Source organism: Hippopotamus amphibius, chromosome 2 (assembly GCF_030028045.1).
Source record: "Hippopotamus amphibius kiboko isolate mHipAmp2 chromosome 2, mHipAmp2.hap2, whole genome shotgun sequence".
NCBI classification, from domain to species: domain Eukaryota; kingdom Metazoa; phylum Chordata; class Mammalia; order Artiodactyla; family Hippopotamidae; genus Hippopotamus; species Hippopotamus amphibius.
Window position 1 is genome coordinate 177,180,570 of NC_080187.1, and position 19,980 is coordinate 177,200,549.

The following is a 19,980-nucleotide window of genomic DNA, read 5'->3' on the forward strand; positions in this document are numbered from 1 at the left end:
AGTTATCAACCCAAATCTAATTTTAGAACATCTCCATTGCCCACCAAAGAGCCTTGTACCCATTTGTAGTTATTCCCACTCCCAACCCCACCCTAGGCAACCACTAATCTACTCTCTGTCTCTATAGGTTTTACTTTTATTTTTTTATTTTTTTTTATTTTTTTGGGCACACGGGCTTAGTTGCTCCGCGGCATGTGGGATCTTCCTGGAGCTGGGATCGAACCCGTGACCTCTGCATTGGCAGGCGGATTCTTAACCACTGCGCCACCTAGGAAGCCCCTGTAGGTTTTACTTTTATGGACATTTCATATAAATGGGATCACAGTCTTTTGTGTTTGCCTTCTTTCACTTTAGCCCAGTGTTCATACATATTGTAACATGTATTAGTACTTCATTTCTTTTTGTTACTGAGCAGTGTTCTAGACAGATATGCTACATTTTATTTATTCATCCACTAGTTGATAGACATTTGGGTCATTTCCACGTTTTGGCTATTCTGAATAGTGTTATGAACATTTGTATACACGTCTTTGTGTAGACATAAACTCTCATTTCTCATGAGTGAATACGTAGGAGTGGAATTGCTGGGTCATATGGTAAATCTATATTTAACATTTTAAGAAACTGCCAAATTGTACCATTTTACATTCCCACAGTAATGTATGAGGGTGCCAGTTTCTCCACATCCTTCTCAACACTTGTTATTGTCTGTCATTTTTGTTGTAGCCATACAAGTGGTGTGAAGTTTTGAAATTAATTAATAAATTAATTGGCTGTGTTGGGTCTTCTTGATGCGCGGCCTTTCTCTAGTTGTGGAAAGTGGGGGCTACTCTTCATTGCGGTGCTCCGGCTTCTCGTTGCGGTGGCTTCTCTTGTTGCGGAGCACGGGCTCTAGGCTCGCAGACCTCAGTAGTTGTAGCACATGGGCTCAATAGTTGTGGCTCACAGGCTCTAGAGCACAGGCTCAGTAGTTGTGGCACGTAGGCTTAGCAGCTCCATGGCATGTGGAATCTTCCCAGACTGGGGCTTGAACCTGTGTCCCCTGCACTGGCAGGCGGATTCTTTTTTTTTTTTTGAATTTGTTTATTGGCTGCATTGGGTCTTTGATGCTGATGGGGCTTTCTCTAGTTGCACTGAGTGGGGGGCTACTCTTCATTGTGGTCCACGGGCTCCTCTTTGAGGTGGCTTCTCTTGTTGCCGAGCTGGGGCTCTAGGCACGTGGGCTGTGGCACACGGGCTCAATAGATGTGGCTAATAGGCTCTAGAGTGCAGGCTCAATAGTTGTGGCGCTCTGGCTTAGGTGCTTCGTGGCATGTGGGATCTTCCCCGAGCAGGGCTTGAACCCAGGTGCCTTGCATTGGCAGGTGGCTTCTTAACCACTGTGCCACCTAGGAAGTCCCGGCAGACGGATTCTTTTTTTTTTTTTTTGTGACTGAATTGGATGCATTTTATTTATTTATTTATTTTTTTACCCTGCCTTGTAATATTTTTTTTTTGCGGGGGGTACATCAAGTTCAATCATCTGTTTTTATACACATATCCCCATACTCCCTCCCTCCTTCAGCTCCCCCCCCCACCCTCCCTCGAGTCCCCCCCACCCTCCCCGTCCCAGTCCTCTAAGGCATCTTCCATCCTCTAGTTGGACTCCCTTTGTTATACAACAACTTCCCACTGGCTATCTATTTAACAGTTGATACTATTTATATGTCTGTGCTACTCTCTCGCTTCGTCTCAGCTTCCCCTTCACCCCCCGCCCCCCCTCAAACCTCGAGTTCTCCAGTCCATTCTCTGCATCTGCGTCCTTGTTCTTGTCACTGAGTTCATCAGTACCATTTTTAGATTCCGTATATGTGAGTTAGCATACAATATTTGTCTTTCTCTTTCTGACTTACTTCACTCTGTATGACAGACTCTAGGTCTTTCCACCTCATGACATATAGCTCCATCTCATCCCTTTTGATAGCTGAGTAATATTCCATTGTATATATATGCCACATCTTCTTTATCCATTCATTTGTTGATGGGCATTTAGGTTGCTTCCATGTCCTGGCTATTGTAAATACTGCTGCAATAAACATTATGGTACAAGTTTCTTTTGGGATTATGGTTTTCTTTGGGTATATGCCCAGGAGTGGGATTACTGGATCATATGGTAGTTCTATTTGTAGTTTTTTAAGGAACCTCCAAATTGTTTTCCGTAGTGGCTGTACCAACTTACATCCCCACCAACAGTGCAGGAGAGTTCCCTTTTCTCCACACCCTCTCCAACATTTGTTGTTTCCAGATTTTGTGATGATGGCCATTCTGATTGGTGTGAGGTGATACCTCATTGTGGCTTTGACTTGCATTTCTCTGATGATTAGTGATGTTGAGCATCTTTTCATGTGTTTGTTGGCCATCTGTATGTCTTCTTTGGAGAAATGTCTATTTAGGTCTTCTGCCCATTTGTGGATTGGGTTATTTGCTTTTGTCATATTAAGCTGCATGAACTGCTTGTATATTTTGGAGGTTAATCCTTTGTCCTTTGTTTCATAGGCAACTATTTTTTCCCATTCTGAGGGTTGCCTTCTAGTCTTGTTTATGGTTTCTTGGTTTCTTTCACAGGCAGACGGATTCTTAACCACCAGATTCTTAACCACCCTGTCACCAGGGAAGCCCCCATTGTGGTTTTGACTTGCGTTTTTCTAATGATGTTAAATTCTTCACTCTTAAAAAAAATGCAACATTGTATGTTCTTTAAAAAACTATTTTAGGCAGTAACCTGGTTGTCTAGTGGTTAGGATTCCAGGCTTTCACTGCCATGGCCCAGGTTCAGTCCCTATCAGGGGAAGTGAGATCCCACAAGCTGTGCAGTGTGACAAGAAAAAAAAATAAAGAAGTTTTAGCTTTTGAAGAAATGAATATTTTTTCCATATGAGAGGGGGACAGACTATCAATAAATAAATGCTACCTTCTAGTGGAAAAAATATTCAAATCTATAGACAAACAATATATATATACATGTACATACGTGTGTGTGTGTAATAAACAGGATTAATTTGTGGGTAAATGATTCTGGTAGTCTATTGTGAAATAGGCTAAAGACCAAAGGTGGAAGTTGTTTCAATTAATTATTTTTACATAGTATAGAATGGAATTTTTACTAGTTGATTCAATATGTATACATAGAGCACTTTCTATATGCCAGACAGTGTTTTAGGCCCAGGGAATATAGCAGTGAACCAGTGGGCAAGATCCCACTCCTCATAGAGCTTACATTTTAGTGGAGAAGACATATGATAAACAGACAAATAATATATATCTAGTAGTGTAAATATTATGAAGAAAGGTAGAATAGGGTGAGAAGATAGAGAAGTGAAAGTAAGAGCTATTTGAGAGGATAGGTCAGAGAAAGTCACTCTGAGGAGGGAATATTGGAGCAAGAACCTAAAAATATTGTAAGGAAGAAAGCCGTAAGAATATATGAGGGGAAAGCATTCCTCAGATACAGAGTACAGAAAACACAGAGCCTTCCTTGAGATGAGAAATTTTGTAATCCATCCTCCACTGATCAGGCAAATTTAGGCCTCAGAGTAAAATAAAACAGTTTTGGTACATTAAACCAAGTTACTTACCTTCCCAAAACTTTATTTAAGAAAAAAATGAGGATTGTAGTTTCTGCATCAGAGATTGTGCTGATGATTAAATAAGTCAATATAAAGCATTTATAGTTCTGTGATAAAATGATGGTAACTATTATTTTATTGGAAATTATTATTCTTACTGTCAGACTACCCATTTTAAGCTTTCAAAATTAACTACTATTTATATTTTAAAAATGCAAGTGACATTAGAGATCTCTTTCTTCCAATTATTTTTATTTCTTAAGGTTTGTTTGTGATAGAGACTACTCCAGATTTATCGATGAGTTGGATTCCAAAAAGTTGACTTTTTTTTTTTGGCTGCTTTGGGTTTTCGTTGCTGTGCGTGGGCTTTCTCTAGTTGTGGCGAGCGGAGGCTACTCTTCGTTGTGGTGCACAGGCTTCTCAGTGCAGTGGCTTCTCTTGTTGTGGAGCACGGTCTCTAGGTGCATGGGCTCCAGTAGTTGCAGCACACAGGCTCAGTAGTTGTGGCATGAGGGCCCTAGAGCACACGGGCTTCAATAGTTGGAGTGCATGGGCTCAGTAGTTGTGGTGCACGGATTTAGTTTCTCTGCGGCATGTGGGCTCTTCCTGGACCAGGGATTGAACCCTTGTGCCCTGCATTGGCAGGTGGATTCTTAACCACTGCGCCACCATGGAAGTCCGTGAGTTTTTACATTTATAGCCTTGAGGGGTATTGGTTTGTAGCTTTCCCTTTTTTGTGCTTTTTTTTTTTTGTCTTATTTTTGCATCAGGATAATATATATTAGCTTCATAAAATGAATTGGGGAGTCTTCCTTGCTCTTCTGTTTGCTTAAAAAGTTTGTGTAGAATTGGTGTTCATTCTTCTTTAAACATTTGGTTGAATTTTCCAGTAAAATCATCCAGGCTTGGAGATTTCTAGTTAGGGAGTTTTAAAATTATGAATTCAGTTTCCTCAATAATTACAGGGCTATTCATGTTGCTTATTTCATATTGAGTGAGTCATGGTGGTCACTTTCTTTTAACTTGTCAAATTTATGTTTGTAGAGTTGGTTGTGGTATTTCCTTATCCTTTCAATGTCTGTAGCATCTATAGTGATACCTCTTTTTTATTCCTGATATTGCTAATTTGTGTTTTCTCTTTTTTCTTTGTCAGTTTCCCTGGAGGTTTGAAATTTTTTTTTACCTCTCAATGAACTAGTTCTTGGTCTTGTTAATTTTTTCTGTTGTTTTTCTGTTTTCAGTTTCATTGATTTCTATTTATTATTCCTTCCTCTGCTTGCTTTGAGTTTATTTTGCTCTTCTTTTTCTAGATTATTAAAGCAGAGGCTTAGATTATTGATTGAGATTTTTCTTCTTCGTGCATTTTAGTGCTAAAAATTTCCCTCAGCACTGTTTTAGCTGTGTCCCACAAATTTTAATGTTAAATTTCTATTTTTATTTTGCACAATGTATTTTATTGATTTCCCTTGAGACTTACTCTTTGACCCATGAATTTTTTAGAACTGCCCAGTTTGGTTTCCAGGTCTTTGGAGATTTTCCTGTTATTTTTCTTTTATTGATTTTTACTTTGATTTCATAGTAGTTGGAGAACATGCTCTATATGATTTCAATTATTATATTTTTTATTTTATTTTAAATTTTTTAGCATTCTGGAATTTGATGTGTGTATATATATATTTTAAAGTGTAGTTGACACAATATTGTGTTAGTTTCAGGTGTACAGCAAAGTGTTTCCATTATACATACTTTTTTTTTTTTCAGATTCTTTTCCCTTATAGGTTATTACAAAATATTGAGTATAGTTCGCTGTATTATACAGTAGGTCCTTGTTGGCTCTCCGTTTTATATATAGTAATGTATATATGTTAATCCCAAACTCCTAATTTATCCCTCCCCCTGCTTACCCCTTTGCTAACCATAAGTTTGTTTTTTATGTCTATGGGTCTATTTCTGTTTTGTATATAAGTTCATTTGTATCTTTTTTTTTTTTTAGATTCCACATGTAAGTGATATCGTATGATATTTGTCTTTCTCTAACTTCACTTTAATGATAATCTCTGGGTTCATCCATATTGCTGCAAATGGCATTATTCCATTCTTTTCTGTGGCTGAGTAGTATTCCATTGTGTATATATACCACATCTTCTTTATCCATTCAGATCATTTTTTGGACATTTAGGTTGCTTCCATGTCTTGGCTATTGTAAAAGAGTGCTGCAGTGAACACTGGGATGCATATATCTTTGTGAATTATAGTTTTCTCTAGGTATATGCCCAGGAGTGGGATTACAGGATCATATGGTAAATCTATTTTTAGTGTTTTAAGGAACCTCCATACTGTTCTACATAGTATCTGTACCAATTTATATTCCCACCAACAGTGTCAGAAGGCTCCTTTTTCTCCACACCCTCTCCAGCATTTATTATTTGTAGACTTTCTAATGATGGCCATTCTGACCAGCATGAGGTGATACCTCATTGTAGTTTTGATTTCTCTAATAATTACCAATGCTGAGCATCATTTCAATTATTTTAAATTGTTGTGGTTTGTTTTATAGCCTAAGATATAGTCTGTCTTGGTATATGTTCTGTGGCATTTGAAAATAATTATTCTGCTGTTGGTGTTGGAGTGTTCTATAAATATTGATTTGATCCTGTTGGTTGATGGTGTTATAGCTTTGCTGAATTTCTATTTGTTTTATCAGTTGTTGAGCGGGAAAATTGAAATCTCCAAGATTATTGTGGATTTGTCTATTTCTTCTTTCAGCCATAGTTTTTTTAATAATTAAACTTTATTGAGCTCTGATTCACATACCATACAATTCACCCACTTAAAGTATATAATTCAGGGACCTTTAGTATATTCACAGAGTTATGCAACCATCATAGTCAATTTTAGAGCATTTTCATCACCTCCCAAAAGAAACCCCATACCCATTATAGCAATGCTAGGTAACCACTAATCTACTTTATGTCTCTATGGATTTGCTTATTCTGAACATTTCATATAAATGGAATCATACACTGTGTGATCTTTCATTTCTGGCTTTTCTTTCACTTAACATAGGGTTTTGAGGTTCATCTATGTTGGAGCATATATCAGGACATTCATTTTTATGGCTAATATTCCATTGTATGGATATACTACATTTTATTTATCCATTCATCAGTTGATAGATGTTTGGATTGTTTCCATTTTTTAGCTCTTATGAATATGCTGCTATGAACATTTGTGTACAAGTTTTTGTGACATGTTTTATTTCTTTTGGGTGTATATGGTCATATGGTAACTCTATTTTTAACCTTTTGAGGAACTGCCAAACTGTTTTCCAAGGTGGCTGGATCATTTTACATCCCCACCAGATACGTATGATGTTATCTGGGCTTTTGCATTGATATTTATTGGTAAAATTGGTCCACAGTTTTATTGTGTAATCTTTATTATATTTTAATAACACTGGTATACTGCCTTCTAAAAAGAATTTGGAAGCTTATCTTTGGAACCACTCTAAGTGACTGCTGTAGTGCTACATTACAACAGTTTTTACCCCATTATTTTAGAAGTTATAATGAAATTGTATGAATTTGGATTTAGAATACGCTTTAACCATATGTATAGACTTCAGTGCCATGTACCAAATGTCTTTATTTTTGAAAGGGGAATTTAAAGAGAGTGCCACTCCAGAGAAGTAACAGTGGACCCAAAGACAGAATTGATTAAGAACACTCCCCACTGAATTGGGAGATTGGGATACCAAATTGTACACTCTAAATATATGCAGTTTCTTGTATGTTGACTGTATCTCAATAAAAGTTCTTAAAAAAACAAAACAAAACAAAAAAACACTCCCCACTGGATCACTAAAGGAAAGAAGCAACATCACAGATGAACCAAAACAGTATTTCATTCATATATATTTCTTCAAACAGATTATCTGACCAACTTTGTTGATTTTATCCTGAAATAAAATTAATTTACATTCCAGTCTAGGAACTAGGCTAAGAGAAAGGTGAGGGAGAAATAAAATTAGATCTCAGTGAAATTTTTACCTTGGAAGACCTATAAGATTGATCAACTACAGACAGTTGAGAGTTGACTGTAAGTCAGGTCCTGTCCTTTCTTTGTAAATACATTATATCTACAGAATAAACAAGAGAATACAGTGGATGGAACTGGCTTTAATGAATGGAAATCTGGACACTTTTAAAACAGTGAAACACTACAGTATTTAATGAGAAACTTTCAGAGAGAACTCTAATTCATCGGTTCCCAAGTGAGGTCTTCAGACCAGTAGCATGAGTGTCACCCAAGAACCTGTTAGAAATGCAGAGTCTCAGGCCCCACCTCAGTCTTTCAGGGCATGGGGCCCAACAATCGGTGTCATAAGAAGCTCCACAAATGATTTTGATACTAAAGTTTTAGAACTGCTGCTCCAGCTTTTCACTTTTATGTTTCTAGGCTGACTTTAAAGCTGATTCCATCCTCTGGCTCCATGTTTTTATCTGTAATTTAGCCGAAATAAACTTATTTCAGAGTCTAAGAGGAAGACAGATTTGCCTAACATTAGGAGCCCCTCTATTAGTGACCAGAATATTCTACACTGGTTAAGGAGGACTGGTAAACAGTTTTGAGATCTTGGAATGAAAGGTACTAATTAATTATTTTACTAGTTATATTTTCCATTTCAAATATCTCTGATTCTGTGATTATGTCAGCTGATTAACTTACATAGTAGCAAAACAGTGACAATAAAAAAATTAAAATTAGTTCTAATTTAATGTCAGGTTACACCTATATGCCATTTGATAAGAAATCATAAAACTGATTATTGTTCTTGGTGTTTTCATTTACTTTTTTTCTTTTTTCTTTATTTTTCAAACTTATAAACTTTCAAGCATAGAGTATTGTAATGTAGGGATTTTGCTATTTCTTGCCAATTTCAAGTTGTAACTTCCAGCCTTGTCAGTTTTTGTTTCATGTATTTTTCACCTGTGTTGTTTGTCTCCCTGATGTTCTAAGATTCCTTTTTAATTTCCTTTTATTTGAAAATGTCTTGGTTTCTCCTTCATTCCTGAAGAATCTCCACATAGGAGATTCTGGGCTGGCAGTTCTTTTCTTTTAGTGCTTAAAATATGTGCCACTGCCTTGTAACTGTCCCTCAGTTCTCTCCATCTCCTCTCTAATGAGCTCCAGGTATTATAAATCAATTTCATTTATGTGAGGACTTCTCCCTTGAGTCTGCTAACCCACTCCAGTTGATATTGTGTACTCCTGCTGCATAGCCTTCATCCTGGGATCTTTCTTCATGAGAATTCCCTTCTCATTTCTCCTGTTGGCTCTCCATTTCTTATATTTCTTCATGAGATCTTTCTTCATGAGAATTCCCATCTCATTTCTCCTGTTGGCTCTCTATTTCTTGTATTTCTCATTTTTGTTTATTATTTCTCTGATTGCTGCAGGAAAAATTTTTTTGGAACTTTGGATCTCTGAAGATATTTTTTCCTACACTTGCATTCAGGTTGTGATTAGTCTGGATATAAAATTTCAGGTTTCCTAATAATTTTGAAGGCATTGTTCTATGTCTTTATCATTTGTATGTGACTTGGTTTGGGTTTTAGGGGGGTATTGTTTATTTGTTTGTTTATTGTATGCTATCACCTTGTCTGGCTTCTCTGCTGCTCTGAAATGTGACAGTGATGTGCCTTGTAGGTCTGTTTTCATCTGCGATGCTGACCCTCAATGTGCCCTTTCAGTTTGGGAATTCATGTCCTTCAACGGTGAATAGTTTTCAGTTATTTCTTTGATTTCCTCTTTGTTTTTTTCTGTACTCTTTCTGAAATTCTGTTTATTTGGATGTTGGTCCCTATAAACTAATGGGTTCTTATAAAAAATCTTTTTACCCTATATTCTAGGAGATACCCTCAACTTTCTTTTCCAACTTCTATTGAGTTTTCCTGCTATCTTATTACATCCTATTTTTAATTTCCAAGAATCTTTGTCAGTTTGTTTTTGTCTCATTTGTGTTTTGTAGAGGTGGTTTATTCTTATTATCTCTTGAGGATTTTTGGCAAGTTTGGTTTATTGAAATATTTACCTGCAAAAAAAATAATTCATTCTCTTAGAGTTTTGACAGTTCGGTAACTACTACCATAATCAAGATATAAAACAGTTCTTTGGGGACTTTGACCATCACCGATGTCAGAATTTTAGGGGAGAGAGAGAGAGTGTGTGTGTTTTCCTCTGGGACTGATCAGAGTTCCCAAGAATCATCTTCTGTACTCTTCCCTGCAGTATTTAAGCCTGGCTGCAGGCCTCTGTGAGGCATGTGGTAGAAAGCAGGTTAGAGGTCTTAACATTTAGTATGTAAACTTTCACTTGATTGCCCTTTTTAGAATATGTTCCTCTCACCCTCATTTGTGCCTGGTGTTTCCCATTCCAAGGACTGTTTTAGATTTTCCATACAATAAAACTCCTTTTTTTTTTACTGAAATGGGGAAGTGGATCCAGGACTCTGTCTTAAATGGATATTCATTCATTGTACTTGTTCTTAAGCCCACCTTTATTCCACTTCTTGAGGTCCTCAGTATTGCCAGTTTCTGAATCTTTGGGGGATCCTGCTTTTCACCTTTCCTCGCTGCTGCTTTAGGATTTGGCGTTCATAGATCTGCTAAGCTATTTATTACTTATGTTTTGCAGTTTCCAAAATGTTGCCATCACCTCATCTTCTATTCTTTGCCCTTAGGTTTATGCCTTTAGAAGCTTTACTGTCATTGTAATAGGGTTTCAGGGAAAGGTAAAAGTAATTGCATGTGTTTAGTTCACTATCTTTAACTAAAATCCCACTTTCTTTCGAACAACAACAACAACAATAACAACAACCCAAAAACAAAGAACAAAAAACACTTACCTTGCGGACAAGACACTTTATGATCTAGCTTCTGCCTATCTCTCCAGCCTCATTTCTCACTCTGCTGCAGCCCACCCCCAGCCTAAGCTCTAGTCACATGCATCTACTTAAGAGATTGCCAAACAAATCATGTTGCTTCATGCCTTTCAGTTCTACACATCCTGTGTTCTCAATGTGCTATTTGCCCTAGAAGACTCTCCTCCGCGGAGCTTTGCTGACTTGCATGGGTGCCCCTCTATCAGGGTGCTTATTGTATTACTGCAGTTATTTATTTACTTTTTTAAAAGTCTCATCATAGAGATTTATTAACCTGGGGGCACAAGTGGATGGGCTGTCCATGAATTAGCAGCAAGAAATCTTAGAGTACTCTGAAATTGATTGCAGAATGTCATGTGTTCGTGCCTATTTTTGGAGAATTCTCTAACGCAGATTTTTTTTTTTTTTTTTTTTTTTACCAAGAATGTGCGTCAGGAAAACCTGTGATGGGTAGGGAGAGGGATGGACTGGGAATTTGGGGTTGGTGGATGCAAACTGTTACATTTAGAATGGATAAACAACAAGGTCCTAATGGATAGCACAGGGAACTATATTCAATCTCCTGTGATAAACCATAATGGAAAAAAATATTAAAAAAGAATGTATATATGTGTATAACTGAGTCACTTTGCTGTATAGCAGAGATTGATACAACATTGTAAATCAACTGTACTTCAATTAAGAAAATAAAAAATTAAAAATTTAATTGGGATTGCCATATATATATTACTCATAAGAAAAAAATATCAAATTGTACACTTTAAATGTATGCAGTTTATTATATATCAATTATATCGCAATAAAAGTTCTTAAAAAAATAGAAGTACCTGTGGGGATTTTTAAAAATATAATTTCTTTGGGCTTTTTGCCTGATACCTAATGAGTTACAGTCTGAAATTAGGGCCCAGAAAGATGTATTTTCAAAGAGCTTTCTAAATGATTCTTTGGAACAGGATCTCTGTTCATCATCTACATTAACTCCAGGGCCTAGCATATAATGAATGCTCAATAAATGTTTAAAGAAAGAATGAGGGAGAAACTTGGGTTTCAGGGCATGACTTGAAATAAATTTGCTATGTGAAACCTGAGTGCAAATGGGAAAGTCACTGATTTCCTCTGTTACATAAATGAAGTCACAGCATTTATTTTCTGCCCTTTGGATATAATTGGAGGAACAAAAGAGTGTGGATTATATTTTTCAAAGATGGAAGAAAGCTTTGGAGAGCTAGCTGCACAAATGAAAGAAAAATTTAAAGATTGGGCTTAAAACAAGTCAGAGATACATCATCCGATTTTGGTTCCCCTGGCTGCTTATGGTGTATATGACTCAGTGATTTGATTCCAAATATTTAGGCTTCTATGCATTTGAATGTCAAGATACCACTACCATTAGACCTGATTTCATAAACTTTAAATTTAATATATGGCTAGTGATATGGAAAATGGGGAGATTGACATGTTGTGTTGGCAAAAATTATATGCCATATTATTGTAATTGGTTGCAACTTAAGAGTGGGAACAGAAAGAACTTTACTGAAATCCCCTGCCTTGTGCTTCCTCTGTGTTTAAGGCTTTAAAAAAATGTTTAACTTAGAACTACATTCATACCTCAAATATATTGCAGGTTTGGTTTCAGACCACCATAATAAAGCAGTCACACAAATTTTTTGGTTTCCCAATGAATATAAAAGTTATGCTTACACTATACTATATGTAGTCTATTAGGTGTGCAGTAGCATTGTCTTAAAAAATGTGCATACCTTAATTTAACCTTTTTTTTTAAACTTTTGATACTTTATTTTTTTTAAATTATTTTTTGGCTGCATTGGGTCTTCATTGCTGCACACAGGCTTTCTCTAGTTGTGGTAAGCGGGGGTTACTCTTCATTGTAGTGCATGGGCTTCTCGGTATGATGGCTTTCTTTTGTTGCAGAGCATGGACTCTAGGCACATGGGCTTCAGTAGTTGCAGCATGCAGGTTCAGTAGTTGTGGCATGCGGGCTCTAGAGTGCAAGCTCAGTAGTTATGGCGCACGGGCTTTGTTGCTCCACGGCATGTGGAATCTTCCCGGCCCAGGGCTCAAACCTGTGTCCCCTGCATTAGCAGACAGATTCTAAACCGCTGGGCCACCTGGAAGTCCCATACCTTAATTTAAAAATACTTTATTGCTAAAAAATGTTAACCATCATCTGAGTCTTCAGCAAGTCATAATCTTTTAGCTGGTGGAAGTTCTTGCCTCAGTGTTGATGGCTGCTGACTGATCAGGATGGTGGTTGCTAAAGTTTGGGGTAGCTGTAGCAGTTTCTTGAAATAAGACAGCAGTGAAGTTTGCTGCATCAATTGACTCATCCTTTCAGTTTCTCTGTAGCATGCAGTGCTGTTTTTTTTTTTTTTTGGGGGGGGGGTACACCAAGTTCAATCATCTGTTTTTATACACATATCCCTGTATTCCCTCCCTTTCTTGACTCCCCCCCCCTCAAGTCCCCCCCACCCTCCCTGCCCCAGTCCTCTAAGGCATGTTCCATCCTCGAGTTGGACTCCCTTTGTTATACAACAACTTCCCACTGACTATCTATTTTACACTTGGTAGTATATATATGCCTGTGCTACTCTCTCGCTTCGTCTCTGCAGTGCTGTTTGATAACACTTCACCCACAGCAGAACTTCTTTCAAAATTGGAGTCAGTACTCTCAAACCCTGCCGCTGCTTTATCAATTAAGTTTGTGTAATAGTCTATATAAATTCTTTGTCATTTCTGCAATTTTCACAGCATCTTCACCAAGAGTAGATTCTCTCAAGAATCCACTTTGCTCATCCAGAAAAAGCAGCTCCTTATCTGTTAAAGTTGTATCATGAAATTGCAGCAATTCAGTCACATCTTCCAGCTCCACTTCCAATTCCAGTCCTCTTGCTGTTTCCACCATATATGCAGTTACTGCCTCCACCAAGTCTTGAACCCCTCAAAGTCATCCATTAGGGTTGGAATCAGCCCTTCCAAAATCCTGTTAATGTTGACATCTTCCCATGAATCACAAACGTTTGTACTGACATCTAGAATGTTGATTCTGTTCCAGAAGGTTTTCAGTTTACTCTGCTATAGCCTTACAAAGTATATTTCTTAAGTATTAAGACTTGAAAGTCAGAATTACTCCTTGATCCATGGGCTGCAGAATGGATGCTGTGTTAGCAGGCATGAAAACAACATGAGTCTCATAGTACATCTCCATCAGAGCTCGTGGGTGACCAGGTGCATTGTGAATGAGCAGTAATATTTTGAAAGGAATCTTTTTTTTCTGAGCAGTAGGTCTCAACAGTGGGCTTAAAATCTTCAGAAAACCATGATGTAAACAGATGTGCTTTCATCCAGGCTTTGTTGTTCCAATTATAGAATTCAGGTAAAGTTGATTTAGCATAGTTCTTAAGGGCCCTAGGATTTGGGGAATGGTAAATAAAGCACTGGCTTCAACTTAAAGTCATCAGCCACATTAGTCCCTAACAAGAGAGTCAGACTGTCATTTGAAGCCAGGCTTTGACTTCTCTCTTAGCTTTGAAAGTCCTAGATGGCACCTCCTTCCAACAGAAGGCTGTTCCGTCACCATTGGAAATCTGTTGTGTAGAGTAGCCACCTTCATTAATTATCTTAGCTAGATCTCCTAGATAACTTGCTACAGCTTCTACATCAGCATTTGCTGCTTCACCTTGCACTTTTATGTTGTAGAGACGGCTTCTTTGCTTAAACCTCATGATTTAACCTCTGCTAGCTTCAAGCTTTTCTTCTGCAGCTTCCCTACCTCTCTCAGCCTTTATTAAAGAGAGTTAGGGCCTTGCTCTGGAATAGGTTTTGGCTTAAGGGAATGTTGTGGCTAGTTTGATCTTCTATCCAGATCACTAAAACTTTCTCCATATTAGCAGTAAGGCCGTTTCGCTTTACCATTTGTATGTTCACTGGAATGGCACTTTTAATTTCCTTCAAGAAAATTTCCTTTGCATTCACAACTTGCCTAATGATGCAAGAGGCCTAGCTTTCAGCCTTCTCAGCTTTTGACATGCCTCCTTCACTACGCTTAATCATTTCTAGGTTTGACTTAAAAGGAGAGATTTGCCACTGTTTCTTTCACTTGAACACTTAGAGGCCATGGTAGGGTTATTTGTTAACCTAATTTCAGTATTGTTGTGTCTTAGGGAATGGGGAAGCCCAAGGAGAGGGAAAGAGTGAGGAATAGCCAGTCAGTGGAGCAGTCAGAACACACACATTTATCAATTAAGTTCATCATCTTATGTGGACAAGATTCATGATGCTCAGAAACAACTACAATAGTAACATCAAAGATCCCTGATCACAAATCATTATAACAAATATAATAATGGAGAGGTTTGAAATATTGTGAGAATTACCAAAATGTGACACAGACACGAAGTGAACAAATGCTGTTGGAAAAATGGTACCAGTAGATTTGCGTGATGCAGGGTTGCCACAGACTTTCAATTTGTAAAAAAAAAAAAAAAGCAAAACAAAAAACCCCCCACAATATCTGTGAAGTGCAGTAAAATGAGGTATGCCCATATGTCCTCTGCTTTATTCGTAAGCCTCTTTTACATAGCGTAGAGCTGTCATTGTATTTTTATGTGCGTTAAGGAAAGGATCAGGCTCTTTTGCTTTTCGTATTTTCCATTTATTATTTTTATTTTTTGTCTAGGTATTTAAGAGATTATGGCATCTGAAACCCACAATGTTAAAAAACGCAACTTTTGTAATAATATTGAGGATCATTTCACTGATCTTCCTAGAAAAAGGATCTCTAATTTCACTAATAAGAACATGAAGGAGGTAAGTCAGTCCATGGTTTCTAGGAACGGGTAAGACAGTATCTCATTCTGTTTAGGCTGCTACAACAGAATACCATAGACTGGGTGGCTCATAAACAACAGAAATTTATTTCTAACAATTTTGGAGGCTGAGAGGTCTAACATCAAAGCCCTAGCAGAGTTGGTATCTAGTAAGGACTCACTTCCTGGTTCATAGATAGCTGTCTTTTCTCTACTTCCTTACATGGTAGAAGGGGCAAGAGAGAATTCTCTGGGCTCTCTTTTATAAGGACAGTTATCCTATTTATGGGGTTTTACTTTTGTGACCTAATGACCTCTCAAAAGCCTTCCTTCCTAATACCATTACTCTGGGGGTTGGGATTTCAACATACGAATTTTGGGGACAGTCATTCAGTTTGACACAGTTTAATCTGTTAAGTCTATGGACAGTTCTGGGCAAAGTGTTTAAACAATGGGAGGGTGATAGTTCTGCTCAATCTGCCAAAATTAAGTAGAACTAATAAAATAATTGAAATCTGTTTATATTTCAAAAGTTCTGAAAACTGGCCAGTATATTGTTTTGATATAAGTTGAAGATTTTAGTTTAATTTTAGAGGGATCACAGAGGTGCTTTTTGTTCACCACTGCAAGGCTCATTAGCATTGATATAATTTCTTAAAACCATATTAAAATTCACCTCATTTATTTAGCACCTTGTATATATAATAGTGACTAGTAGCATGGAAACTAGCCAGATGGATATGTTGCGTTAAAAATACCTACATACAAGGACTTCCTGGATGGCGCAGTGGTAAAGAATCTGCCTGCCAATGCAGGGGACACGGGTTCGAGCCCTGCCCTGGGAAGATTCCACCAAGGAAAAAAAAAAAAAGGAAAAATACCTACATACAATGTTCTTGTAACTAATGATTGAGTGTTCAATATCAGTACAGTAAAAGGCTTAATCTGAAAAATTTAACAATTGCATTTCAGACTTGTTGACATTAATCACAAAGTTTACATAGCTTTGATAAAGAACTTAAATATGCTGCAACTATCTACTTTACTTTTATTTTTTAGGTTAAGAAATCTCCAAAACAGTTGGCTGCTTACATAACTAGGTAAGAGCTTCTTTAAAGTTTATGGGAAACAGCAGATGTTGAAAGCTGGGTAAGAGTGAAAATGGGGCAGGCGGGGGGGAGGAGTATTGTCTTTTAGTATAATAACATTAATTTATTGTCAAACAACTCCTTTGTGCCAGGCACTATGCTAAACATATCAATATTAGATAGGTATCATTACCCCAAGCAGTTGATGAGATTTATGATTTCTTTAGGGTCACACACCCAGAAGGTGGTAAAAATGGCATTTGCTCTTTGATCGGCTAAACTCCAAAGGTGCTTTCTACTAAACCACTGGTTCTCAAAGTGTGATCTAAGAACCCTGGAGGTCCCAAAGGCCTTTCAAGGAGTTTGTGAGGTCAAAACAATCTTTATAACAATACTAAGACATTATTTACCTTCTTCATTCTCACTCTCTTACAAGTGTACAGTAGGGTTTTCCAAAGGCTACATGATATTTGATATCAAAGTATATTGAATGCAGAAGCAGATATGAGGATCCAGCCATCTTCTGTTAAACCAAATAATAGAGATTTTGCACAAGTGCAAAACACTACCATTCTTCTCACTATAATTTTTGTTTGTTTGTTTTGGAAAATAATGGATTTAAAAAAAAAATATTCTGTGTAGTATGTAATGAGGGTTTTTTGGGGAGTTTTTTGTTTTTGGCTTTCCCATGCAGCTTCTGGATCTTAGTTTCCCCATCAGGGATCGAACCTGGCCCCTCAGCAGTTGAAGTGCAGAGTCCTAACCCCTGGACCGCCAGGGAATTCCCCCAAGTTTATCATTTTTAAAGTGAATTAACAGATTTTCTGTTTTAGTTTCTAATTCATCAAATATCAATAGATATTGCCCATATAAAAAAGTTCTTTTGAGACCTCAATAATTTTTAAGATTGCCGAGCACCCTGAGGCCAGAACATTTGAGAAACACTATACTAAACCATGAGATGTGCTCTGTAGTGTTTTATCTTATTCGCCCAAATTAAATATACTTCAGCTTAATTGAAATGTGTCCTCTTTTATTTTATATTAAAATATATATTCAGACTTGCATGGTTCAAATTAAAATGTTCAAAGTTGCACAATTATTGTGTCTCTGTGTTAGAAAAAATTTAGGTGATTAGAAATTGTTATAATTTTCATACTCCCTGAATGCCCTGTAATATTTCATTTTAAAAGTATCTAGTTATTATGCCTCTTCATTTACTTTTAGTATAAAGTATCCTTTTCATTGCTTCCCAGATGGTTTGTAATTTCCCTTTTATTTTCCTCTTCAATCTGAGTTAAGATTTTTAAAAATTATTCTGCTTACTTCTAGTTTTAGTGGATCGTGATCACAAAGCGTGGCCTGTTAAGTCTTTCTCTTTAAAAGTTTTTAAAGGTTTTCATATGGTTCTTTTTCACTTAAGAAAATGAATTCTTTTTACAGAACAGTTGGACAAGCTGTGAAAAGCCCAGATAAACTACGTAAGGTGATCTATCGCAGAAAGAAAGTTCATCATCCTTTTCAAAATCCTTGTTACAGAAAAAAACAGTCCCCTAAAAGTGGGGGCTGTGACATGGCAAATAAAGAAAATGAACTGGCTTGTGCAGGCCACCTTTCTGAAAAATTACAGCATGATAGTCGAACATATTTGGTTAACTCCAGTGATTCTGGTTCTTCCCAGACAGAAAGCCCATCATCAAAATATAGTGGTTTTTTTTCTGAGGTAAGTCATTTATATAAGCTTAACTTTATTTCTTTTTTAATATTGGCTTTTTCCTTTGTCATAGTCTACTAGAAAAATAATTCACTGTTAATTGAATTCAGACTATTTGAGAGATTGTAACTCCCTGAGACAATTTTCCAGATTAATTAAATTTGATTTAGTTTTTTATTCCATTTTTCCAAGTTAGTGATATCTGAGATGGAATGAAATGACTGACCGACTGCTATAAATATCCAGAATGGCAAGTTTGCCAGTAGAGATTAAAGATAGGGAAAAGAAGAAATCTTGCCTAAAAAGTGGACCACAAAAGCCAGTTATCCAGTCACATTTTGCTGGCCTCTCAAAATTGCCATTGGAAACTTTTTTAAGGGAAACATGCTTAGTTTTGCTGTTCTTCTGGCTCAGGCAAAGTTAGTTGTTAGAAGAGGCTCATGGGAATTGTTCTGGGTGATAAAAATGTTCTAAAACTGGACTGTGATGAGGGTTGCACAACTCCTTAAGTTTATTAAAAATCATTGAATTACATACTTTCAATATGTGAGTTTTATGGTATGTAAATTATACCTCAGGAAAACCATTTTTAAAAATTTTTTTAATTAATTTATTTTTTATTTATTTTATTTTTGGCTGCATTGGGTCTTCGTTGCTGTGCTTGGGCTTTCTCTAGTTGCAGTGAGCAGGGGCTACTCTTTGTCACCGTGCATGGGCTTCTCATTGTGGTGGCGTCTCTTCTAGAGCACAGGCTCTAGGCACATAGGCTTCAGTAGTTGTGGCACGTGGGCTCAGTAGTTGTGGCTCGAGGGCTCTAGAGCACAGGCTTAGTAGTTGTGGCACACAGGCTTAGTTGCTTCTCCGCATGTGGGATATTCCTAGACCAGGGCTCGAACCCATGTCGCCTGAATTGGCAGCTGGATTCTTAACCGCGGCACCACCAGGGAAACCCGACCATTTTTTTTTTTATGGTCATTTGAAAGAATGGTTTGATAAAATTTATAAACACATTCTGAGTTTATAATAATAATGATTACATGTTTATTGTACATGTTGTAGAAAATAAATCCAAAGTAAAAAGTTATCCATAATTTCAACATTTGTAAATAACAGTATTAAATTTTTGATGTATTCTTTTCTCTTCATATTATATATATTGTTTGCTAACTTGATTTTTATGTTTAGTAAATTTGGATACTTTTCCATGTAATTAAATAACACTTCTACAGTTTTTTCCCTTCCAGTTTTATCAAGATATAATTGACATACAGCATTTTAAAAGTTTAAGGTATACACATAATGATTTGACTTAAATGAAATGATTACCACATTAAGTTTAGTGAACATCCATCATATATAGATAGAACATTTTAAAAATGGGGAAAAATTTTTTTTCCTTGTGAGAATTCTTAGAATTTACTCTCTTAACAGCTTTTATATATAAAATATAGTAGTATTAATTTATATTTACCAAGTTGTACATTATATCCCTAGTGCTTATTTGTCTTATAGCTAGATATCTTTTGTGTCTTTTGACTCTCTTCATCCAGTTCCCACTCAGCCACCCCCCGCCTCTGGTAACCACAAATCTGATCTCTTTTTCTGTGAGTTTGTTTGTTTATTTATTGGTCTTGATATATAATAGACCTACAACACTGTGTTAGTTCCTGGTGCACAACATAGTGATTTGATATTTCTGTACATTTCAAAATGATCACCACAGTAAGTCTAGTTACCATCTGTCACCATACAAAGATATTATGTAGTTAATGGATACATAACATTACATTGCCATAATGTACCT

At 36.8% G+C, this 19,980-nt stretch overlaps 1 protein-coding gene across 1 annotated transcript in view; it reads left to right on the top strand.

Moving 5' to 3' along the window:
- The window catches only part of KATNBL1 (katanin regulatory subunit B1 like 1), a 49,078-nt gene that overhangs the window by 19,355 nt on the left and 9,743 nt on the right, over window positions 1-19,980 (top strand). Inside the window, exons 2-4 of the mRNA XM_057721474.1 lie at window positions 15,245-15,375; window positions 16,434-16,474; window positions 17,906-18,185. Of these exons, the coding sequence (XP_057577457.1) occupies window positions 15,259-15,375; window positions 16,434-16,474; window positions 17,906-18,185 (438 nt within the window). The 5' untranslated portion in view covers window positions 15,245-15,258. The remainder of the gene's footprint in view (window positions 1-15,244; window positions 15,376-16,433; window positions 16,475-17,905; window positions 18,186-19,980) is intronic.